Raw genomic sequence first — 25,761 nt, forward strand, 5'->3', positions numbered from 1 at the left:
AAGAACTGGAACACTTAGGACAAGAGCAAGAGTGGCAAATGCCATGAAATAAAGGTTGGAGGTTAAGTCTGGAAAAGTTACAGACTCATGCCTTTTAGAATGACTTTGTAGAAATGTATTCAAGAGTTTTTACTTAGTTGGTTTTTTGTTTTTTTTTTTAAAAATCTTTCCCCATCTCCTAATGAGTAGGGGAACAGAGGGACTAGGAGCCTTCCCACCCCCTTTTTTTGGAAGCATCTGTATGGATCCCATTGCATTTCCAAAATCCCTCCAGTGATCAGGAGGGAGGGTTGTCTTTAATGTGAATGGGCCGTAGCTCCTAATTGTTTTTGGCAGCTGCTCTGAGCAAGCAGGGCTGCAGTAGCTGACCTCCAGAGGTCCCTACCAGCTTCGGTCGTGATTCTGGGAGGGGGACCTTGCCTCAGCTACTTGAAATGACAACTATCGTAATACTTCCTCCCTTCCCCACAGGCTATGTAAAGAAATTTTCCTTCAGTCCTGGGTATTCTTGGTCAAGAAGGTCAAGTGTTGGGCTAAGTGAGAACTGGTTTCATATCTTCTTCTGGCCAGTGTTGGTTTGGAGGAGCTGCTTTTCACAAAACATTGGCCATGTTTCCCATACAGTGTTCACCTCTAAAACTGTAGTAAATGTTTAGAATAGTATCTTTGCTAAATTCAGATTTATACTGAGTAAGCCAGATATTCTGCTGTTCATAATATTTTCTGCAAAACAATAAACTCTTAACTATTTGACCAAAACAAAAATTAGAAGACCTTGGAACAGCCCACCAGCAGATTTCCCCCTGCGTGTATTTGCTGTGTACTTTTGTCTCCCCTATCAGAGTATCTCATTTTAATATGAGTTTCAGATTAAGAATTCTGATTCAAAGACTTTTGTAAGAATAACAATGAAGAAGCTGAACTGAGGGGAAGCTATTTCTATGCACTAACATTTTTAATAAATTTTGATCTTCTCACTTTTGTATAAAATAGTGAACAATCTTGGGTCCTCCTTTAGTTTGTGATGTGGTGATTCTTTCACATCCCACTCTATTCAATTAAAATATAAGATTTTCATGCTCAAATTAGTCATCAAACAAGTAAGAGAGAGAAATTTCAAAGGTGATACAATGCAGAGAAAAAGCTTATTTTATAAATATTCTGTAATTCTGTATGAAGTCTGCATTTTCTGCTAATCCCAGTGCATGGCAAGGTAGAAGGCATTTAGTGTACCTTACTGCAAGATGTGCGAGTGAAGCTTGCCTTTCACAACTCATCACGCCAGAAGAATCACCTTCGATGATCTAGTATAATCCAAAAGATACATTTATTTATGAATGAGGTATTTGGGCCTCAGAAGGGAAGGTGAGGAGAGGCAGGAGCAATGAATGGCCTCTGCTGCTATCCCAGTGGGCTGCTGTATCCCAAGCAGGCAGCAGCACTGGAGTGGTTCCTGTCATAATCCAGCCCACAAGCAGGTTTTGTGAAACCTCTGGAACCTTCAGGGGCATGAGGGCTCGTTGTGGAGAGCAGTTTGAGGGGATGAGAAATGTTGGCTTGAGAACAGTGAGGCTGAAGGAGAAATTTGGTGGGGTTTTGGTATAAAAGTTACTCCAGTCAGCAGTTTCTGTCTTAGCATCACCTGACAATGATGAGTCTAAGCAAAACAGCTGACAGCTATGCTTTTCCCCCTTATACTGGGAAGGCTGCACTATGTACTGACCATGGCTGAAGAAATCAAATTGCTTCTGAGGTTCCTTTCTGAGGAAAGCTGTATGCAACAGCCAGGAGTGAAACACAGTGAATTTTTACCACCTGGTACATTTTCTGTACAGTTCCATGCGTTTCACTCCAAGTCAGAATTTTTCAGACTAAAACAAGGCTAAGTGTAGCACCACCTGTGGAAAAACTTCATTCTTCTAAATCACCAACATTCATTTCAGTTTTACAGAGGAAATCCAAATGATGTGAGGTCAAATAACATATAATGCACTTGTTAATTGTTTAGAATGTTTTCATTTTTACTGCATGAAAAGGGAACAAAAAGAGTAGGGTTCAACTACATTGTTAGTTTGAAGTTTTTAAAATGTCAATTTATCATGTTCTGTTAATTAATTTACTCTGTTATCTCTTGTCTGCATTTGATTTTTTTTTGGACAATTTTATTCCATGTTTTTATGAACATAATCTAAGTCCTGATTTCTAAGTATGTGCTAAAACTTAATGTCACACTATAAACTCTTTGCAGTTTTTATCAATTATGTTTATATTGTGTAACAGAAGAGGTGTTATATTGTAAAATAAACAAAGTATTATGATTTTTGTTTAAAATTTAAATATGAATTGATTCTTTCAGATGTTTTCAATTGAAAATGGTCATGGCTTTTTTGGAGGCTGACAGCCAAACTTGATCTGCCTTTCTGAATTATGCTGTGGTACATACTCTGAACATTGATTTTTAAAAGGTCTACATTTTTTAAAACTCTAGAACCTTCACTAAATCCCAGTAAATTCCTATAAATGCCAAGAGCAGTATGTGTGGTTAATAGTTTGTTAGCCTGGCATATTAACAGCTGCATTGTTATAGAGCTTAATTTGACTTTTCCCTGTGTGTTTTTGTAGTCTAGTCTGCTTCGGTCTGATATGGGGCTTGGAAGTCCAGGTCAGCTGTCATCCTCTGCAAAACCTGGAACACCCTACTACCCATTTTCTGGCACGAATCAGCGCCGAAGACCACTTCATGACTCATCAGCTCTTGGTAAGTAATACAGACAGTTTTTAAACTTTTGTTCATGATGCTTTTCTGCAGACTTTATTATTTTCTATGACAGTTCATTTAATATACTAGAGATTGCTCTGTACTGAACAATTGAAATTACACCAAACTGCTATATAAGAGAAAAACTGGAATTATTAATGTTTTCTTTGAGACACTAGCTTGGATTCAACACTGGTCAGTATGGCTTACAAAACAAACAAGAAACTCTAATAAAACCCTTAATTGCAAAAGCAATAATGACAGATGGATAGGAGCTGATGACCAGCTGAGTGCCCTTAACCCGTGCCATCATTAACTCCTGGAAATGCCTGACCTTGAGGTCATTACCATTATTTAGTAGGGAAAGGACACAAAGGGGAAATAATTATCCTTTTATATGCTAAAAGTAACTTTATTCAGGGCAATATATAGTTCATTGTAATTGGTTCAACATGCCTTTAAAGATCTTAGCAATTGAAGGCTAGTAGTTTATCCTAAAATCAAACTACCTTGCAAAACATGCAGGCAGGAACTTGCTTAAAAATTGCTATAATCCTGTGACAGTATTCATATTTTATTCTGGGGATAGTTGGAGGTGAATGGAATTTTTGTACTTGGTCATAGACAGTGGTAATATTTTATAGCTCTCTAATGCTGTTGAATCAGAGAATCAAGAATGACCTAACTGTTCTATACTATCTTCTATAAGACTTTTTTGAATAATTGGGTGTGCAAACTAAAATAAAAATCTTTTTTGGTATAAAAAGAGGGACCATAGCCTTATATTCTAGTTTGCCATATATTCTAGTTATATAATCTTATATTGTAGTTACCATATATTTCACTGTTAGTATGATAGGTCATTAGAATTTCTCTAGTTATATGGTTGAATCTTTAATGACCCTCATTCTGTATAGCACTTCTATTCCATAGTAAAACTCTTGTTTGTTGGAACCATGTAACTCCAACCATAGTTTACCCAAAATAAAATTTTCAAATGCAAATTGCTTTATGAAGTAACTTTAACTATAACTGCAAACTTCTTGAGCACTAAAATAGTCCTGAACATGCTTGAAATTGTTTTTTAAATCTTTGTTTATAAAAATACTACTTCGGAACTTAATCCTATATATCATGGGATCATTTCATTTGAAAAAGCCCTCTAAGACTACTGAGTCCAGCCTTTTATGCAGCACTGCCCAGTCCACCACTAACCCATGTCCCCAGGTGCCACATCTACACATCTTTTAAATCCTTTCAGAGATGGTGTCCACCACCTTCTGGGCAGCCTGTTCCAGTGCCTGACAGCCCTTTCAGTGAAGAAATTTTTCCTAACATCCAACCTAAATCTCCCTTGGTGCAATTTAAGGCTATTTCCTCTTCTAATATATGCGTGTATATATGTGTTTTAAAATACCATATTTGTATGACTTTTTACCTTGTTGTTGAGCCAACTGCTGTTTAACTTGGGGTTGGCTGTCTTTATGAAGATTGTTGTAAGTATTCCTGTTGCTCAGAATATCAGAACAAACACAGCAGTTCCTCACACCTGTTTCAGAAAAGGAACAGTCTTAGAAAAGTTCATTAAAATTGTTTGCAGCTTGAAGGGGTGGCTGAACTTCAATAGAAAAGAATTGGGTTTTAAGATGATGATGATGGTGTTTTAGTTCACACTGAATCAGTTGTAGGGAGAAGCTAGTTAGAGTAGTAACCTGCCCTGGGTTTGAGTAGCAGGGGGCTGTTAGAGCTTGGCTTTGGGTGCTGGGCACAGGGTGCTCGAGACCTGCAGGAAGATCACTGTGTGCAGCAGTCATTGAGATGGTCCTGAATGAGATTCTTGTTTCCTATGCAAATTGTATAGAGTTTGGGAAGTTCTTGATGTTATTAAATTAAACAAATGGAAGTGAAGTGTGGTGTTTTCAGAGTATATTTAGCTTTTTCTTTGGAAGAGAAGCTCAGGACAGATAACGTGTTCAAACTGGTAATATTCCTCTTTCTGTCATAGTTGAGTCTGGGGATTGTAACCTGGGATATGGCGGGTGGTGGTTACAAATTTATGGAAATGTTTTTCCAGGAAAGTCAGGAGGATGAAGAAGTACACTTTTATCTCAAGTATTTTCCAATGGCTTGAGAAAGTATGCCTGAATTTTAATTTTTTTTCTTTTTAATGGACTTCTTAAGTGCTACAAACCTGCTGCCTGAGAATTTCTAACAAAGTCAAATTATGGCCATTTTATCCCTGAGAAGGAGTTGTCTGACCAGGATTATAACAAGCTCTTGTTAAATTTCATATTAAATTTCACTGAAATCAACCAGTGTTCTCTTCCAGGTGACACTCTAAATCCAATGTAAATATCTCTTCCAAAAGTCCTTTCCTTTTCTTTGTGAGCATGCCCGATGGGGAATGATGAGAGTAAAGATATCCAGCAGATGTTTCACCTTATCTCACCTTTATTTTGTCATATCATCATCAGTGTTCTAAATGAAAACAGCAAAATAGGAATTTTGTGTTTTAATTAAAGACTCAATTGGTTAACTGTAGAGCTGGTAATCTCACCAGATACTCATCTTCAAAACATCAGTTAACTTGTAATTTCCATGCAGTTTTCAGATTAATTGTATTAGCATCTGATTAAACTGGCTCAGATTCTTGGTTTAGGTAGTGAAATTGCTGGGTACTTCTGTTATATTACAATAACTATTGGAAGGAAGAAGCAGGTATCATACGTCCAACTTTACTATTACATGCAAATTTGAGATGTATTGACTTTATTACTCAAGGAAAGTAATTAGGTCATTAAATTTGCTGTTTATTTACAACCTTGGTAGTGTCTAAAACCTATAAAATTTACATCATGTTAGTATTCTTAGAGTATAAATCATATTTTAACATGTCAAATTCCTTTTTGATAGTTCTGTCTTTACTCTGATGTGGAGAAAAAGCATTTCTCTCGCTAATAAGTCCCATTTTCCTCCTTGTATGTCTCAAAACCTTACTTTGTTTCTTAGGAAGTGTATAAGGTCATAAGTGTACCCTTCAGAGTAACTGTTCTTAGGAATAACTGTTTTCCTTAGGGAAACAATTGAAAGTAACTATTCAGCAAAGCTTTATTTTAGAGAACATCGGTATGTTACATTTTTATATTGATGTGAAAGACAAATCTCATTGCCAGAGAATAAAAAATACATGAAACTGGAAAATAAGAAATTTGTCATGGAAAGAAAAAACTGAACAGTGTAGCTATTTATTCTTTTTCACCTATAACGCAGATACTTGATGAAATGCTATTTTTCTGTGTACAGATCCTCTACAGACAAAGAAAGTAAGAAAGGTGCCCCCTGGTTTGCCTTCTTCTGTGAGTACTACATTTTTTACTTATAGTGATAAAAATTAGGCTTAAATTGCATTCTCTTTACCTGCCATACATACAAATTACTTAACTTTAGCACTAAGAGGGCTATCTGCTGGACATGAGCAGCTAGCTAGGTAATTGGGAGTGGTTCTGCAGGACTAAATACACATTTGATGTGGAATTTTTAGATTTCATAGCAGTGATTTGTAGCTCGCTCATATGCTCCTACCCACTTGTCCCTGTCATTTGAATTCCTCTCTTGGGAAGAGAGCTGGGCCAGGAGCTGTCAAAGAAGATCTCCTGTACAGGTCTTTTGATGTTTAATTAGTCATTATGTTGCTGAACAGGAGGACAGACAGAGATTAATAGCTGAGAATCTTAGAAATTTACATTTGTAATAATCCCAGTGGAGCTGAAGACATTAAGATTCGGAGGACATGTACAGCTCAGCTTGCCTCAGTAGGACTGAGGTTATTAATATGCATAAATCACCGAGTCAGATGTTCATTGTGAAGCCCTGGTGGATTTTAAAGCCTTCATTAAGCCTTTCCTAACTTCAGCCTAGCATCAGGAAAGCTTTCAAGCAACTAGTTTGTTGATCCCTCTTTGCTTGAAAATTTATCCTTCGAGAATAAAGGGCTTTGATAAAAAAGGTTGGAAGGGTTTTGGTGGAAAAATCATTAATGGCTGTGATAATCTAATGCTATAGGGGTGTTTTGTGGTATTAAATATGCTTTATTCTTAAAAGGAAGAAAATTGTTTATAAATGAATCTGCATTTAAAAATCCACGTGAAGTGAAAAATCCCCAGTGAAGTGAAGGACAGAATTATTTTTTCCCCTGCTCAGAACAAACAGGAGGGGAGGGGGAAGCTCCGCTGCCTTGCGGGATACGTCTCTTTGTTGTGTAAATGGATGTTGGGCTTTTATTTGGCAGTACTTAACACATGGGCGCAGGTGCACTTGGATGAGTCATAACTCAAAGCCGGATAGGCTGAATAGAACATACTGCACAGGCAACAGTAATATAGTGGGAGCAAAATGGGGCTGAGCTTTTTATTTTGTATTGAAGCTGAAGTACGGATGGTGTCTTCTAGTCCTTGCATCTCCCCTGTTCTCTCCTCCCTCTCTTTCCCTTCTCCCTCCCCCTGCTCACGATGATACAGACAGAAACCGGGATCTGAAATCCTATTTTAACAGTACTTCCAGATGGAGCTGAGATAGTGTGGATAGCCTGGGGCAGCTGTGCTCTGAACCTGCAGCCTACCTGGAAGCCAGGATTGCAGCTGCAGGCACTCTTAAAAGCTTTTGCTTGCATAAGCACTTGGGCCCCACTAGAGGCTGAATAGCTGCTTGATAAACAAAATGAACACAATGCCTCAAATCATTATTCTCGAGGCCAGGAATATTCTTCTTTCCCCCCTCCCTTTTTTTTTTTCCCTTCAGCAGCAGCTAAAAATAGTTTGGCAATTTACATTTTAACAGTTGCGTGTTATGTAGGGTGGCTTTACAGTCTAGCAGATGACTTCTGCTAGATTAACAAAAATATATTTAAAATGTCAGAGAAGCTAAAACACATAGCAGTGCAATTTTCATGTAATTTATTACTGTAATTCTAGGCAGTAATAAAGCTTACGCTACATGTTTAATATTTAGTAGCATCCGCCAGGTAAAGAGATCATTTTGGAGAATGAAAGACTTCTCTCATTTCTCTTACCAGGATTTAATTTTAACAAGCAATATTTTTCAAATGGTTTTCATTTAATTCTTCTTCTCTAAGAGTGGAGACAATAAAATGCTGATAGATTTTTATTTGTATTAACATTGTACCAATCTGTGCAATTAAGTGCAGTTACTGTGAATAATCAATGATTGCAATGCTGCAGGTTTTAAGCACTGTTTCTCTGTCTTTCAATGCTTTCACCGCTGAATAGAGCCTTGAAGTGACACATTACCAAAAAATCCAAAAAATTATACGAGATACTGTAATTGTGGAAGATGAGACAAAACTAAATTTCACTGAGCATCATAAGAAATTTAAATTGAGTAGATCATTATGTAAGTGTAGTCTTTATTTTAAATATACCTCCATAAGAAGTGCGAATGTGTTGTGGGAAAGATAAAAGTTGCTGTAGCTAGTAGATAGTGCAGGAAAGTTTAATTATAATATGAAAAGTCAGAGGAAAGATGATACTTAATTTTGTTACACAAATCTGTATTTTTTAGTTTTTCAGCGTCTGAAATACTGGTTTCTGCAATGTTTTTGTTAGCATACGGCTGCCATGTCAACGGATACTCAGCAGTAATTTAATTTCCTAGATAACTGTAATTTAATAACAGTCTTTTAAGTAATAATGATTCAAAAAACCCCAAACAACCCTTCCTCTAGTTTGTTTCCTTTTCTCTTGGTTTTGTATGGTACTTTCTGACATTACTTGTTTCGAAGTTTATCTTTTTTAACGTGTTCTTATCAGGGCCTAAAATAAAAACAGTTACAGATAAAAGTACTGGTGAATTGTTTGGCTTCTTTCTGGAATGCATCTCAATCTGAATATGTCCTCTTACTGTAAAAATTAAATGTTCCAGGCAAATGCATTTTTAAGTTTTTGTGTTGTGACTTGTTAAGTGGTGACTCACTGCTCAAAACATTTTGAATGTTGACATGTAAGCATTTATGTTAAACTACAATGACTAAATTTAAAGCACTCCAAGGAGGATAGAAGTTTTGAAAATCTATTTTTTTTCAATCCAGGTTTGAGGGAACAGCAAGATTATGATATGCTGTTTATATTATAGGGAGGGGGAATACTGTTCAATGAGTTACATTATCTTCAGAGATTGAACACTTGTATTTCTGAGAATTTTTCTGATTGTAGGAATTACCTTAACTAAGCCAGACACTAATAATATCATCTATCTTGAAACCAGTGTAACTCCTTGGCCCAGAAGAGCAGAGTGTCAGGGTTTCTGGAGAGCTGCTCAGGCTGCAGAGGGAGAAGACAGACAAGTGAGGCTCACTCAGAAATGCCCAGGGAGATTGTCATCCAAAAATGGATGGGCTGTGAGCAGAAATGTACTATTTACATGTGGAGTCAGGAAATATTTCAAAATAACATTTGTTACTAGTACCATAATCAGTGGCTATCATGAGGTCATAATTCTAAGAAAAATAGTGTGAATATCTATCATCATTCTTGTGCTATTTAATTAGTGTCATATCAGAGAAATAACTGGAATACATTGTATCTGTTGATTTTTGTTACAGAAAATGAGCTGTGACATACAAACACAAATGTCTGTTTGTTTTCTGTGTCGTTTCTAAAAAGTTTTTTGAGCATTTTAGGCTTTCCATAGTACCTGAGATGATCAGCTAATATTAAACATTAGATTACACTTATTTAATAAGAGATTGTCAAATTAATATTTTCTGGTAGCAGGGATTTCTTTCTAAATTCAAACTTCTATTTTTCAATACATATAAGACAATTTGTAGTTTCATTATAAAGGGGTTCCTCATATATCACCCTCTATAGTATGTGTATAGTCCATGGGTGCTAATTTCTTGCAAGAATTATTTATGATACAAAAATACAGCAAACTTGGTTTGCATGCATAGAACTACCACCCATTTAAGGTGCTTTTCTTTCTGTTTTCATTTTAAGACCAAGCTTCTAGAGATGTTTCAAAACATGTAACATGAAGATACTAATGGTACAAGAAGAAAAATAATAGGTGTTACTCCCTTCTATGCTCTCTCCTTCCTCCACCCCTCCTAAAGGATGAAAGGAGATTATTTGAAACGGTAGAATGGGAAGTATCTTCTGAAAGATTACCTAAAACCCAGTTTTTGAGAGGTTAATGTTTAGACTGTATTAGATATAACATTCACCACACTGAGTGGACTCTCTCAATATTAGCAATTTCCATGTGTATTGAAGTAGCCTCGTGTAAAGCAATACCATTGGAATACTTTTATGAAGTCTATGGATCTGAATCAAAACTTTGGAGCATCCTGGGTGGATATTTGGTGTGATGTTGAACTGACTGTGATGCTGTGTTTAACTGACTTTCTAGGGAGACTTTTTTTGTGGTAAGATTTTTTTTCCCCACTGTCCACAAATGGTGCCCAAATGTAAAAAGCAGGATTTAGTTAGTTCGGATCTGTTCTGAATCGCCCTGCACAGTCAAGTCGTACATTCAACTGTCACTTGTCTTTAGTAGCTAGAGCTCTCAAAGACAGCAGTAGCTCTCCTGACCCCTCTCCTCTGCTCCTGTGCTGTGTTTCAGAAAGCAATTTTAAATAACAAAACTGAGTAAATAAATTCTTATGGATAATGCAACACAGAACTTGCGATTTCTTCCTCATGACACAGTCTTCCATCTTCTTCTGCTTTATGCTCATTCTTTGCTCACTTGATTTATGGGATGAAGATTTTAGGGACTTGCTAAATACTGCTTTTTAAGCACTGTGTTCATCTATGAACTTGAACAAAATGCAAATGTATAAAACATCCAACTCCTAAATTATGTTACAAACCAAGTAAAAATGTTTGAGATTTCATGTGTAATAAGAAAAAGGTCTGTTTTTTTGGTTAGATTATTGTAGGGTTTTTTTTCAACATGGCCTTTATTTGAAATCTGTCTGAAAACCGCAGTAACCTCAGATTATAGCATCCCACCTGCTCTTTGTTACATGAGAACATTTAGCTGTCATTAAACAACCAGGCAGCCCATTGCACAGTCCTGCTGTGAGAGTTCAGCTCGAGTTCTCACTGAATTAGGGTGAAGATACTTGAGCAACCCTCTCTTAAAAGCTTTTTTAAAAAATTGCAATCAGATCATTTTTCCAAACTAACTGTCCTGTTGTCTGACTGTGGTGAACTAATGTGAGGTTGCTTAATTGAGAGATCTTCTCTGAAAATCCTGCATATACATGCATCCATGATGGATATATAATGATGTCAAATAATTTCTATGTGTTTGGATTTACTGGAGATACTTTATTTTTGAAGTTTTCACAACATATCAAAATGAGTGTATTAGATGCTCTTAAATTAGAGTGTAGATTTGCATAAAAGAACCTTAAATTTTGTGCATAGTTAGAAAAACTGTTACTAAAAAAAATACTGAATTGCAGTTCATGTTATTTAGGGAGAAGTTACATGGAATTTCTGCAACCTCTGCTTTACCTCAAAGATGAATATGTCCATTACCACAAATTGGTGTGGTGTTTTATAACAATAGATAAGGATACAAGCTTTTCTGAAGACTGTTTCTTATTATCTTTTTCTTGATAATACTTGTGGCTTTGGTGGGAAGATTTTTATAATGCTTGAAGTCAGCTAGGAAAGTAGTGAGGAATGTTGTGTTGCTGAACTTTCATGGGCTGTTGAAATGAGTGGTTTCCCTTTGCTTGCTTGCTCGGCCCAAATGTGGCGCAGGTTGCTTTGCCTGTGACCTGGCCATTTGGCAGAAATGGGCAATACAAAAACAAATGCAAAAACAAAACAAATGCTTTTTCGAAAGAATGGTACTGCAATTAAAGCACTGCATAATCTTGAAGTAAAATTTCAGATGTAGATGTGTCTTTACACAATGAAGCAAAGAAATTGAATTAAATTACCTCCTAGTTTAGTGCCACAGTTTCTTGTGGCATCAGGTTTTATAAAGCAAGCAAGTTGTTCAGTCTTGGAGATGTAGTTGTGGGATTTCATTCCATTTACACTGGTAGCCAGGATTAGTTGTTACTGTTCTTTCCTTCTGTGAGGTACAGGTGGATTCCTGACTGCGGATGACAGAAGGATTGCCCGTTTGGCTTTTGATAGCTCTCGGCTTGACTTGCAGAGCACTTTTGCCAAGCAGCGAGTTGCAGTACAGAAGAAGGCGAGGGACGCAAGATCTATGCCGAGGCACAGTTAGCTCTCTGCATTTTGACTCGCCATGTTCCAAAGCTTCCCTGACAGCGAATTATTTACCAAATTTTGGCAGCGTGTGCGAGCGCCGGCGCGGGCCGGGCGCAGGTCGTGCCTCTGGAGCCCCCTGCAGGCCGATGGCACAAGCGCAGGGCCCGGCCTGGGAGGGGAGATCCGCGCGCCGGGCCGGGGCTGGGCCGGCAGAGGGACCCCGCAGGCACCGCGCAAGTGCTCACAGAAACTTTCTTGGCCATCTTGAGTTGATGTGAAGAGATCTGTAACTCAGGTACTCTTCTGCGAGTTTCAGTAACAGCCTTGCTAATTTACGTCAGGGTTTAAAACTCTTTTAAGGTCTCTATAGGTTTCTAGATTGGGTAGGTTTTTAGCACGTTTTGTGATGATTATCTGGCTTCTGATTGGATAATTTATTGCCTCAGGATAATAAACATGTTTGTTTACTCTTTAATGCAGATATGGCTAGTTAAGACCTTCCTAAAGAGACTTTCAAACTGTAAGCACTTTATATTTCCAGCAAAATAATAGAACTTCCTGAATTTGAGCAATATCCCATCAAAGTTATACTTGAATGATTTCAAAACAAATTTTAAAACTTCCTCTAAGAAATTATTTTGTGATTGATTCTGAAAAATGGGATATACAGCACTTCTTTCTCATTCTTCCCATTCCAATAAAATATTTGTGTAATAACTTAAATATCTCATAAAATTGGATAAATTCAACTTGAACATTGAATAAATTCATTATTATTTGGAGAACTACTGAAACAGAAAAGTCCTAGCTGCAGTTTCCTATTAAAAAAAAAGTTGGTTTTTTTTACCCATACCTGCCAGAGGTAACAGGAGTTTTTTTGCAGAAAAAAAAAAGAGCCCAAATCAACAACAAAAACCCCAACAACCATCCCTCAACCCTGTAGTACTGCGAGGTAAAAGTAGTGGATAGCAATTAATATCCATTTAATTAGTATTTACTATCTATTCTCTATCCCTTCAAACTCTTTCCCTGGTTATAGTAACATGAATGTTAAATGTGCAGTTAAAGACAAATATTTTGAAGAGGAAAACCACCAAACTAATTTAGCTCTTGTGTAGATTAGTAAATTAATTTGGTTGAAACATCGTCCTTTGGATATTGGCAGGAAGGATTGCCTATAAAATTTAGTCTACTGAGTTACTTTAAATTGCCTTCTATACAACTCATCTGCTCCATCTCTGCTGAGCAGCATGCTTAGTGGTTGGTTAACACAGAAGGCTATCCTTCCAGGATTTTAAAGTAAATTAACATTTAGTTAGCTGATGAATTACATAGAGGACAGTATAATAAGCATTGTGTTTTCCCCTGAAAACAGACAGGTTTCTTTCTTACAGCTTGAAACCTTGTCTATTCTGACAGCTACATTATGCAGCATATTCAATGCCTCCCATTAGCAATGGTCCTCACTCTGGCTTTGCTACAGTTAATCATCATAAACGTTTGGCTTTAAAATAAGTTATATTGGGAGTCCTAATATGTATAGATTTTTTTTCTGAATTTTTGCTGGACAAACAGCTCAAAATGACTATGTATATTTTAGTTAGCAACAGGTTGTTCTGTATCAGTTAGAGTCTGTCTCTCCTGTTCAGGTTCCAGTTTTCTTAGAACTGACAAGAACTTTATCACTTGTGAAACTTCTGTTCCTCTGTTGAACGTGGTTGAGATTGATAAGAAGTTCCAGCCTTGGACAGTGTGGGGTGGAAAGGAGGGAGTTCTAGGGCAGTTGCCTTTACCTTATTTCCAAAGCAAGAAGGTTAGCCTAGCCCCTAAGAAATTAATGGAAATTGGTAAGAGCAAAAGATCTGGTTTCCCCATGGAAAGGGGAAAAGGAAAGCAGGCTTGGGCTCTCACCATGTTACTGTTTTTTTCCAACAAGACTGAAGCTAACTCTCCACAAGGAGACACTTGATACTTGGGTTTCCACACCACAGTTGCTTTTGTTGGTGAAAGAGGAGCTTTAATTTCTAGTAGCACGTAATCTAAAAAAGATTTGGTGCTTTTTGTGTTAGAATAGACACATTTAAAATAACAAAACTGTGATAAAAGGCATTAACCTTTTTAAAGCATTTTGATATTTCAGTTTTGTGGAGTATGTTTGACTAGAGAATGGCTCTCATCTGTTGAGACAGTTACATAACTATCTTTCATATGGTATAACATTCAGTGATCTGTAGAAATTATGTTTATTTTTTATAAATTCAGATGATGAATTACATATGCTCTATTGTGTATTTGCTTTGTGGCTCTGGCAAGTTGAACAAAAAATTATTTCATGTGGAAGTTTGTTTTCAGGGAGAACATGTGGTTCATTCACAAAATCTCTTAGTGTTAAAATCATCTTTGAAAATATTCTCTTACAGGTAGCTTTGCTTATTTTTAGGTCAGTATTTCACTCTGCATCAGCTTTCATAATCTCTTTACATACTTTAGGAACAGGCAGTTTATTGTTTTTGACATACACTACAGGGTCATGAGTGGAAACAATTCAGGCTACAAAGTGCGTGTCAGTTCAGTGCTCCTCTGCTGACGGCATGTCTGTCTGAAATCAAGTTTAAAAAATTGGCCCTGTCTCCAGCTGACTTGTTTTGTCAGGCTGAGTCATAAGATTAACCCTTGACTTGTCACCAAGGAAAAATGGAGTAAACAAGTGTACCCTGTACAGTATCGCTGATCCAGCTATGATTCATTTCACTGTAACATGATTCTCTTAAGAAAACAAATTTCAGAGCAGCTGTTGCTTGGCTTAAATGAGGATTAGAAAAATTGCAACCACAAAACAAAAACTTGCTGTGTAGCTTTTTGGAATTGTTATCTGGTAGTAGTTCCTGCAAATACTGAGTTATTGCTAACAACATAGCATTTTTTTTCAGCAGTCTTTCAAATTCTTCCATTTTAGGTTCATATTTTATCCTGGGGAAAGTAAACTTCTGTGGTTTAAAGTCTGATATGCTGGTGGAATTATGGCCTGATCCTGTAAGGTGAATCAATGCAACAAATGTGAGAAACAATGTTTTCGTACAGTAAATGTAGAGCAGATACAGTGGTATGTTTCAAGCATTGGGCACTCAAGATTTTATTCCCAATGATGTAACTGAGTGTAGGACAAATAATTTCCTTTTTGGTAAAATGCAATCCTTTTGATTTGTGGGGAAGGAACTCAGGAGCAAATTCATTTAGTGACTCATTATGGAGGGACCAGTTTGTCTACAAACAGACGTTTGCAGTGGCGTTCCTCAGTTTTATTGATCATATTGTTGCTTTTGTCTTACCCATGTGCTGGTGAACAAGGTTAATGTTTTACTTCTACTGATAAATGTTAATAGTGTTAGTATACATTACTAGTTAATATTACCTATGTATTTTTTGTTACATTGCTCTGTACATGTATAGAGCAGCTGTACACAGAGCAGCCCCGCACCAATGCTACACGGTCAGGTTTTTCTGCTTGATGTTTTTAACATTTTTCCAATTGCTTATATATAGGTAGATAATGGTTATTATTTGAGAGGGGGCTTGATCATGCTTTTCATCCCTAATACAACTATTTTGAAAACTGGACATGTGTGCATGGAGGTGCAGTAGCAATTACAACTATGTTGGTGATAGTCTTTACTTCAAAGAACTGACTGCAGTTACCCTGGAAGTACTTCTAATGTTTCAAAAGTTTGCATGCTAAATTTTTTTTTTTTTTTAAAGGGTTCTCTTACTACTTCAAGTCTGTAAGCTGAAAGCACCTTCTCCAGTGTTTAGGGTTTTTTCTAAGCTGTACATTAGACTGAAGAAGTGTTTTTAATCTAGTGTGCTATGACAAGTAGCACATGCAAAGATCTGACGATCTTTTAGCATGTCTCATCTGTAGAGTCCTGCACATTAGTGAGAAGCTTTAAGGAATGGCATTGTTAGCTGCAAATCAAAGCTTCTTACTGACTCTCTGGGGACTGAAATGGGTCTTTGTGGTCCCTAGGGAAGAAGGAAGCCGCCAGTCACTCTGCAGGCCTGGCAATTTAATAGTCTGCAGTATAGTGATGTTCTTTTTTGCAGCTGCTGCTGCTCCGCCTTTTGTATTGGAGAGGAGTTTGGTTCAGATATCATTAGCTTTGCTGCATAGTTAAACAGTTCTGGATGTGTAGTTTGACTTGCAGTAAAAATGCAAGTGTTCTTCAGCAGATGGAAACTTCAGGGTGTATTTGCCAACATACTCTGAGCACGGTAGTCTAATTGACTGGAAGAGTTCACTGAAAAAGCATTTGAAGCTTGAGATGTGAATATTTTTTGTCAGTGTGTGTATATTCTGTATATTTATAGACACTACAGTAGTTATATCCTGAGATAATGGACATTATACAGAGATTTTTATCTGATTGTAGTATTCAGCTGCAGTCAGTTTATCACCCTTGTGGATCTTTTTAGTTCAGAGGGTTTCGCTGACGCACGAGGTGCTTGGCTGCTTGGCGGAATGAACCAGACTTCTGCAACTTGCTTTCTTTCCCTGTAAATGGCTGAACTGAACTTTACCCATTTTTTTCCTTATCCTGAAATATTTTCCTGCTTTTGTCAGGAGGAAGGCAGGGAGAATTCACAGCATTGGCAGTAGACACAACTAGAGGTGGAGAAACGTGGTTGTGTGTTAACCTTTTTTCTCCTGGATTGAAGTCGCTATCTGACTTAGCAGAAGCTCAGCTGTGTTCATTTGTAGAAAATTTAAAAATGTACGTCTCATTAAGAGTTAATGTTAGTTAATGCCACTGCTCAGTGAAGAAAGCAAAAAAGACCTACCAGGCATTGATAGTGTGCAAATATTGAGGGATCTTTGTGCTGGAAGTTGCAGTCTGTTTGCTGTATTGAATAGTTCATTGAATAGTTCACGTTTTTCTGATGTGCCGAAGTTGTTGGGGTCCTCTTCCCTTCTCTGCCCTGTCTCATATCGGCACATATGTGTGCTTTATTCATACAAAAATGTATTAGACAATATAAAGAGACCCTGCACCTGTGTTTCCAAGAGAATCCTTCCTTATAGTTTGTATACCCCACCTTAAAGATGGATTTTGGGTGATTCCAGAAAATGAAAATATTTACTTTTTTTTTTTTTAATTTTTTTTCCTTTTTAAAGCCAAGCACCTTGTGCAGGTATTGTCCGTGTCAGGGTCACTCCCTGCCCCAGGCTGCCATGCTCGGAGGGGCTCGGGAGCGCTGGGTGCTCGGGCTCTCCCATGGGACTTGCTCCCAGCAGCTCCCCGCGCCTTTGGGAAGCGTTTGCCAAAGTTGGAAGCAACTTTAGGCAGAGCCAGATGGCCGTGTGGCTGGAGCTGCATCGAGCAGCGTCTGCAAGGCCACAAGTGCTCTAATTTAATTAAAACAAAAAGCAGACGATTATCTCGGGGCTCAGGACGTGCCCATGTGCGGGTTCCCTACGGCTCCCGCCGCGTTGGGCTGTGTGTGCCGAGCCCTCGGCGCCCACGGGCCCGTGCGCGCCTCCTCCCGGGGCCGGGGCCGGGGCGCGGAGCGGGGGCTGGCGCGCCCCCCGCGCCCAACCCCCGCGCCGGCCGGAGATGGTTCAGTCCTGCTTTGCATAAGCCGCCTTTGAGCACTCCATGTGCGCGGCGGCGGGTGGATGCCGTGGGGAGCGGGAGGCGGCGCGCTGAGCCCGGCCCGCGCCAGCCGCGCCATGTACTGCGCCTACCCCGTGCCCGGCGTGGGCAGCAGCTCCCTCATGTACTACTACAACGGCAAGACGGTGAGCGGGCCGCCTTTGTCCGGGGCCGCCGGGCCGGGCTCACGCAAGTTCTCCGCGCCGGGGCCCCGCCAGCCCGGCTGCGCTGGGGCTGGGACGGGAGCTCAGCGCGGGGCGCACGGCGGGTCGGGCTGTGAGGGGACCGGGGCTGTGCGGGGACCGGGCTGGGGCTCGGGGCCGCTTTGTGTGACGGGGGACGGGCGGCCGCGCAAGACCCGCCGAAGTTTGTGTTCCTGCGTGCCCGCCGCTTTTCTTTAGGGTTTGTAGGTTTGGCTGGGGTTATTTTGGGTTTGTTTTTAAGCAGTGCCCTCCCCAGGGGGCTGCAGGGCTGCCCTGTGCAGCGCTCCGCAGCCCCCCGGCTCCGGCGGCCCGAGCCCCGGCCAGCGCCGCGCACCGGGCCGGCCGCCAGCGCTACCCTGCCCGCGCCGGGCGCTCGCGGTGGGAGTTCGGAATCATCAAACGCTCCTGCAAACACGGAAGGGGGGTGGGCGGAAAAAGCAGATTCCGCAGGGAGAAAAAAGAAAACCAAAACCAAACCTCTGTGGATTTAACTTTGTGGAAATTGAACTGAATATTTCTGTTTCGTGGTTGATACTAATAATTTTTAAATTAGACCACCAGTTCTGAGTTTTGTGTGTAAAAATTAGCATAAGATGGTAAATTTAACACGGTATGTTTCTTCCAGCCTGTTTATGTTGTATGTGGTTTTGGCTTTCTTCTGTTATAAAAATAGTGATAAGTAGGAAAAGGGGAGATGCTGATACTGATCTTTTTTGTGGCTTTTTGTTTTGTTTTGTTTTTTTTATTGCTGGTCCACCTTCTGTGGGCCTGTGTCACTTTGCTTTCATTAGTAAACTTTTTTTTGCCAAGATTTTTGCTCAATGGTAATTAAATTGTGGATCTTTATATTCATAAAGGACGCTGTGTATGAGCTTCTTGAATAACAGCAAAAACACTGGAGGAGAGGTTGGGGAATCAGTAAAATCGCTTGGTCTCTATTTCATTTCCTTTGGTATAAATGCCAGCTGTCTTTCAAATATGAAATGATTTTTCTTTCATGTCTGCTCCTAGGCTAAAACAATCTGTTTGAAGTTTTATGTGAAGATATATATAAGACTTAAGTAAAATTAACTATACAATACCCCTGAAGCAAAGGGAATATAACTTGCATGGAGTTTTGATTTTATTCTTTCTAGAGCACAGATCACTCTATTACAACATTTCTCTTTGTTCTTGTAGCAGGAAAAAAGGCTTTGATCTTATTAAGTATTTCCAGGCATATACTAGATGGAAGTGCTGGTACTGTAGGAGGGCATGGCTTGAAAATTGATAGCATGTGCCTGTTATGGGTCAGAGGTGACCTTTATGAGCTTGAAAACTTAGTAAATAGATGACAAATCATATGATCATCCTATATCATGTTGCCCAAGGTTTTATTTAATTTTTTTTTAAAACATCTTAGTAACTTTTATCACTGTTTCTAGGAATACTTCAAGTTGGCCTAAATGACTAATTTAAATATACATAAGGAGGTTATGTGAAGTTGTGGGATTGGTTTTTGTGTTAGTTTTTGAAGCACACCTCTTGGTGTGTATGCCAAATCTTTGTATGTACCTTTCTACAGTGACAGAACAGTACATACCCTAATTTTGATGTCTTAATGCTTTTATTTGTAATGTTTGATAAATTAGAAGTTGATAGTTTGAACCTCATTGTTCAAGTTGGAGATTTTTATTTAGATAATTGTATTAGATTTTTGATGTTATACCTGCTAATGTATATAAAATTTGATTTTTATATTCACAAAATAAGTGAGAAATCATGTATAGAAAATGTAGTTTAAACTTTTTTATAAAAATGTTTTGTTCTTTTCAACTTCTTTAATTTGTAAGCCAAAAAAAAGCTTAATACTATGCTAAAAACCAAGTGTCTGAGCACCGTGATAGATGGTTTGGTGTGGACTGGCACATATATTAAAAGCATGAAATATAAATCAGGGGCTTTTACTATTAGAAGTTGTTCAATTTTTGTAATTTCTGTGTGTTTTAGGAAGGACCCATGAAAGTGAAAAGTAGTGGTTTAATACAAGTCCCTTGCTAAGGTGTAAAATTTTACTGTTATGTGTAATAGGTGCTATAGGAAAAAAATACACATTTCAAGAATCTCCTTCAAATCAAAAAGAAAAAAGACCTTATCTGTTTCATAAAGAAAATGAAGCACTTGCTCTGCACTAGATGTAGCATGTTTTTTCTTTTTCTTTTTTTTTTTCTTGTTCTTCACCTGTTGACATATAAAAAATACTCTTCAGTTGAAAAGCTTACAACATTTTCATAGAGAGCTTTTGGTAAAAAAAATTGCAACCGTACTTAAAAATTTTTTCTATCCATAAAGTTCTATCTTCTCTTTCATTTTAGAGCCATGCTGCAGAACCCCCCAAAAATCAAAATACGTAATCTCCACTAAAAATAAAGCTGCAAAAATACTTAGGTAGAGATAATAGCACAAATGTAAATGATACCTTTTTTTTTTTTTTTTTTTAATTAATGTGTAATTAAGCAAACATCTTCATTCACTGTAGCCTTTTCATTTAGATTTCAGGGAATGCAACAGTACTGAAATAATTTTTAATAAAAGTTTGATACCATCTTTGTGCTTACCGAGTAAAATAGATTTGCATGATTTCCACTGTTTTCAGTTCACCTACAAGTATAGAAATAAATTAGTTATTTTCTAAATGTACTGTAGAATTATTTTAATATAGATGGGAATACAGTAACAGTCAGTTATCACCAAAATAAATAATTTTTGAAAAAATACCGATGATATTTTATTTTATATCACCTATTACTGCTACTTCATGTAAGAACAGATTTGTGAATATATTCACTTTATTGTTTTATTTTGTGCATTTTATTGGTTGATTTAATATACCTGTCTATGTACAAGTATTTTTTATTATTGAATAAGTATTTGTTTTTCTCATCATAGGCTGAGATTGAGCCCTTCTCCAAGGTAGAGAAGCTGCATCTTTTACGGTAGATTTCTACAATGCCTATTTAAAAAGGACAAAAAAAAAGTCAGGAGATATAAGTATTTTGCATACATATAGTGCTTTCTGATTTGCTTGTTGGTGAACTAGCTTATACTGGGATTTTTTTTTTGAGAAAATACTTTTTTCCTTGAGAATTTTGAGGGTTTAAGAAGCTTTTTATAAACATGTTGCTGATGGGCGCATGTGTATAGATGAACAAATACACACAGGTGTGAGAATAGCTGTGTATATTTGGGGATTTTTTAGTGTAGCAAATGCCTGCCTGGCAGCCGTCACTCTCGACGTTGGAGCAGAGCAAAACATGTTAATAATCCTGCGTGATGCTCAGATGACACGACAGCATGCCTTGCTGTGGCTGTTATGCAATAAATAATGTACTTAGGCTTCTAACATCCATGTAAAATGTTTTCAGTTTGTAAATTTTGGAGCAACCAGGTGCTAAGATTCAATTTTGCTTTTATTAGTATTGGGCCAGATAGTACACAGGGAGGAAGGTACAATTAAAGCTGTTCTGTACCATATGCTGCCCACAGCAACTTACACAAGGTCAAAGCTAACATTTGTGAGTCAGGACAAATATAAGATCATCTGGAAAATCTCTAGGGGTACACGGCTGTGGACATTGAATAAAGAGAGGTAGTAAACACTGGTCAGCTGGATTTTTATTTTCTTTCTGTTTCTTGCCCTTTTCTTTCCCCTCCCCATGCCACTAAAAAACGATGAGTTACAATTCATCAGCCCAAGAGAGTTTTCTCTGCTCCACTCCATTGGGTTGAACTGCCAATCTGCTGAGCAGTGGTCCCCTGCCAGAAGGGTGTCTTGTCTGCAACAAGCTTTATTAATGCTTTTAAAGTGAAGGTTATGTCCATTTCCTTGGGTAAATGGCAGCAGCTAGGGATGGGCTCAGGTGCTGTATGGGGCAGATCTATATTTCTCAAAACGTGCGCACCAAAGAGGAACACGCCCCATTTGCTCAGTGCCTGGGCTCCCATTATCATGTGCATGTCTGCAGAAATACAATAGTCTGTGCTGGAGGTGCAGAACCAGAGAGTGAATTCAGAGGAGAGAGGGACAAATGAAAAAGATGGCCTGTATCCACTACTGCATGTGCCTGTGGGCAGTGCTGGTGCTGGGGATTCCTCCCACAGCTCGAGTAGCCTTCTGAAATACCGGGAACAGGTTAAGAAATAGGCGGAGTAGTTTCAACTGTTCTGGTTTTTGTTTCCTGAAAATCTGAATTTAATCAGGAATTTTTGAAGACGTAGTTGCATGTGTCCCTTAGTGACAGCATGATTTGAAGAGTGTGGTGAAGAGATTTTGCTTAGCAAATAAAATATAAAAGGAATCTTCAAGCAGTATATAAATATGTATTTCTTTCTAATGTTGTTTTTGCTGCCTTACCTTCTTTTTCCTCCCCTCTCTAGTTCACACTACAATAAAAATAAAAACTACTACTAATAATAATAAAACAACAAACGAGGCCAAAAGGTTTCTATATACAGAATTTGAGATTTTTGCAGTTTGCCTTTCACTTTTTAACATGGTTTTAAAGTAGTCATTCCCTAGGGAAGAAGCTAGGAAGTACTTGTGCTATGTATCATTGCAGTGGGATTCTGCATTTCAAAAATATCCGAATAGGCATGTATAGCATGCCTAAACTGCATAAACATTTATTTTAGACGGAATTCAGTTCATCTACTTTAAGAAGTTTGAATTTTATACCATCCTTTAAAAAGTATGGTTTGATTTGCAGACAGGACTGTTCTCTTAAAGGAGTCTTTTATTTTCATTCTGGATGGTGAGAAGAGTTTTTTAAGTACACAAACCTTTACTCCTGGTATTGGAAACAAAAGTATGGTTGAGGATATGGTTATACTGACTTTGTATACTAGGGCTCTTTGTTTCATCATCTTGCTTAAATACCAGTTAAACAAGAATTTAGACTGGATCTTGGGTTTGGTTGGGGTTTTTTTGAAAGCTTCTGTCTTGCTGTAAAGAGGAGTATGGAAAATTGTAGTTAATATTCTACGTTCCTGAAGTCTTAGTATCTGATTTTGTCAAAAATACAATAAACATGAAAACAAGTTCTTTTCCTAGAACTGCTTTTCAGCAAAATTAGCTTTAGCTACAAAACCTGCAGATAATACACTGTAAAGTTTTGCCACATGTACAAATCATTCATCACTGCGCACTTGCATGACTGATGCTGATGGAATGCAGATAGGCTACTTAGCAAAGTTTACAAGCTCCAGAATAGCTTATTCATCTTTACTGGTTTCAAAAAACTGTGTCTCAAGCAGCTTGACAAATATTTTCCTGAACTTCCAAGAATTGCTAATAACTATGCTTAAATGAGTAACATAGCTCATAATTTCATAAACTGTGTGTGTGATGGGAGCCTTGGTCTTGAGATAGCATGAGCTTATTGGAAGTAAGTTTGGTTGCTCCACTGCTATTTTTTTAATCTGCTTTTAACATTAATATTAAACATTGATAAATATTTAAGAATTTGAAACAGGAAAATTGCCTGAGAGGATGGATGCCAACAGGAGGACTCCTAGTGTTATATTTATTAAATGCATTTATGGAATGAGACTTGGAAGTTTTACTTAGCATAAAATTTGGTAGACCCAGATCTTCAAATTACCGTTGATGTTATTGGCGCTTGTATTGGTAAACAGAAGCAACAGTGAGTAATACTTGAAATGTTTTAGATATATTGGATCCATATAACTTTCACAGTAGTGTTCATTACCTGCGTTAATCCCCAAGGCAGATTTCTGAACTGGGATGATGCTTTTGTTTTGATTAAACCTTATGTCGCACAGCTAATGTCTCCTCAGCTCTGTTCTGAAGTCTGCCCCCACCACTACCTCTCATAAAGAAATCTGAGTTGTCATCCCGCCTTTCCTGCTGGAGAAACGTAAGCCAATTCAGGGTGCAGGAGAGACTGATGTGGGTCTCTGACTTGATGTCCTCTGCAGCTCGTTTGTCCTACTTGCCTCAGCAGAGGCTATCAACCCTTCAGGAGCACCGCAGCCAGCGTTAGGATTGATGTATATATTAGCACAGCTCCAAAAAAGTCAAGTCCAAGACTCGATAAGTCATGTGAAAAAACTGGGTTTGGCTTGTGTTTATCGGAAGGGGATTTCCCATTCATGATGGGAGAGTGTTTTGCTTGTCAGCATGGAGACACGGACGGTGCCTTTGGGCACAGTGCTTTTGAAGGGATTAAAGATGGGCTCCTCTTCTACCTGCTGGAGACAGCCCTCTTCAAGGAGACTGCAAACAGGCTGACCTTTTAACAGTATTCCTTCCTTGTCTTAGTGGGAATGTCAGCCAGGAAAAACTGGTTTGATGCCTCCTGGATGTCAGTGTTATCAGTTTAATAGCTAAAAGAGGCCGTCTTGAGCAGCCACGTCATATTTTTTACTCCCTAACTCAGCTGTTGCAGAAAAGAAAGCTCTTTAAGTAGGACACAGAGTCCTACTGGGGAGCCACTGCACAGCCATGCCAGCAGCCACAGGGGTACGTTTGGCTGGGTAAGGGTCCCAGTGCCTGTGGGCCTTTCAGAGTGAACAGACCACTTGCACTGATGCATTGCTTCCCAACTTAAAAATAAAATTTCATCCTTTTTGTCAGCTTTCTTATTTGAAACCTTTGTATTTTGCATCTCATAAACTTTGGGTAATTTTAGTAAAATTTCTCCTTTGCTTTTAAATTTTGTTTGTAGTAATGCAACATAAAAATTATGATTAGATCATTAACCAGAAAAAGCCCGGCGCTCATCTGCAGGTGATCAGATGACATCAGAGGCCTGGTTTTAATTTGTGGGTAGTTCTGATTGTAACTAAAAGAGACTCACTCCTTTTGTGGAATTGGCTGGCTATTTCCCCACATCTGGAGTTAATGAAGTCTTTGAGACCACATCAGTTGTGTTTTGCCGCAAGAACCCTTTGATCTGAAAAATCTAGACTGGCACAAGTGCAGCTTCATAACATTGCAGCTATGTTTTTGCAAGCTATAGTTAAGATACCAAAACAAGCAGAAACTATATGAAGTTATGTGTTTGTGCTAGGACTTTCATGTAGCTGTTTGGAAGGGCCTCTTTTACGTTTATATAATTCATAACATTTTTATTATATTAATGGCTTGTACATATGTATCTGTAAATTACGCATTTGTAGGAGTTTTTGAGCTTAATTCCGCTTTTGAGATAGTGTTTAATCAGTTTCTATAAATCACCCAGTTACGTAAAATGTTAAAATTTCAGTCTGAAGCTTGTATTTACAAATCTCATCGATAACGTTGCAGTTTAAGAGAAGTATATTCGTCGCTGTAGGTGACTTGGCATTAATCAGTGTGCATCTCCATGGCAGTGCTAAATGTCATAAAGCTTTGTTTCCACTGCTGTCCTGTGACAGTGATAGATTATCCATCAGCTATAGCATATGCTGTGTTATTCTGCACAACAGAGAACTTGTAAATTAAGCCCAGTTTTACCTAATATGTTTGCAGTCTCATGAGTGCGACTATTTACAATTTGACAGAGTGACATTTCTGTTAAAATACGTCTCAGGCATGGAATATACATGCATTCATCATATAGAGTAAATACATATGTACTGCGAACATTGCTCAGAATGTATTGTCATTCTGTCACTCAGGTCTGGTAAGCATCTCTATTTTACATTTATTCCATAAACTGAAAAACTTCCGAGTAAAATACTGAGCAGAAGCTTTCCGAAAAGCTTTCTTTCCTAAAAAAATTTCATTTGTTTTCAATAAAAACCAATGGTAAACAAGCATGTAACTTAAAGTTCTGAGCTTTCCACTTGACTCCTAACCAGGTGTCTGTTTACCTGCTGCCCTTTTCATTACGTGGCTCATCCCGGCAGCTGTGCCC

General features: G+C 38.2%; 1 protein-coding gene across 8 annotated transcripts in view; it reads left to right on the top strand.

Annotated features, from left to right (window-relative positions):
• The window catches only part of TCF12 (transcription factor 12), a 160,873-nt gene that overhangs the window by 103,449 nt on the left and 31,663 nt on the right, over nucleotides 1-25,761 (top strand). For 5 of the 8 annotated variants that reach the window (XM_048317214.1, XM_048317216.1, XM_048317212.1 and 2 more), the window contains exons 8-9: nucleotides 2,623-2,758; nucleotides 6,062-6,114. In XM_048317214.1, coding sequence (XP_048173171.1) covers nucleotides 2,623-2,758; nucleotides 6,062-6,114 — 189 coding nt within the window. Of the gene's footprint in view, nucleotides 1-2,622; nucleotides 2,759-6,061; nucleotides 6,115-17,655; nucleotides 17,807-25,761 lie in introns of those variants that run through there. The other 3 variants (XM_048317217.1, XM_048317218.1, XM_048317219.1) reach the window with 2 other exon arrangements.

This window comes from Corvus hawaiiensis, chromosome 13, assembly GCF_020740725.1.
Source record: "Corvus hawaiiensis isolate bCorHaw1 chromosome 13, bCorHaw1.pri.cur, whole genome shotgun sequence".
Taxonomy (NCBI): Eukaryota; Metazoa; Chordata; class Aves; order Passeriformes; family Corvidae; genus Corvus; species Corvus hawaiiensis.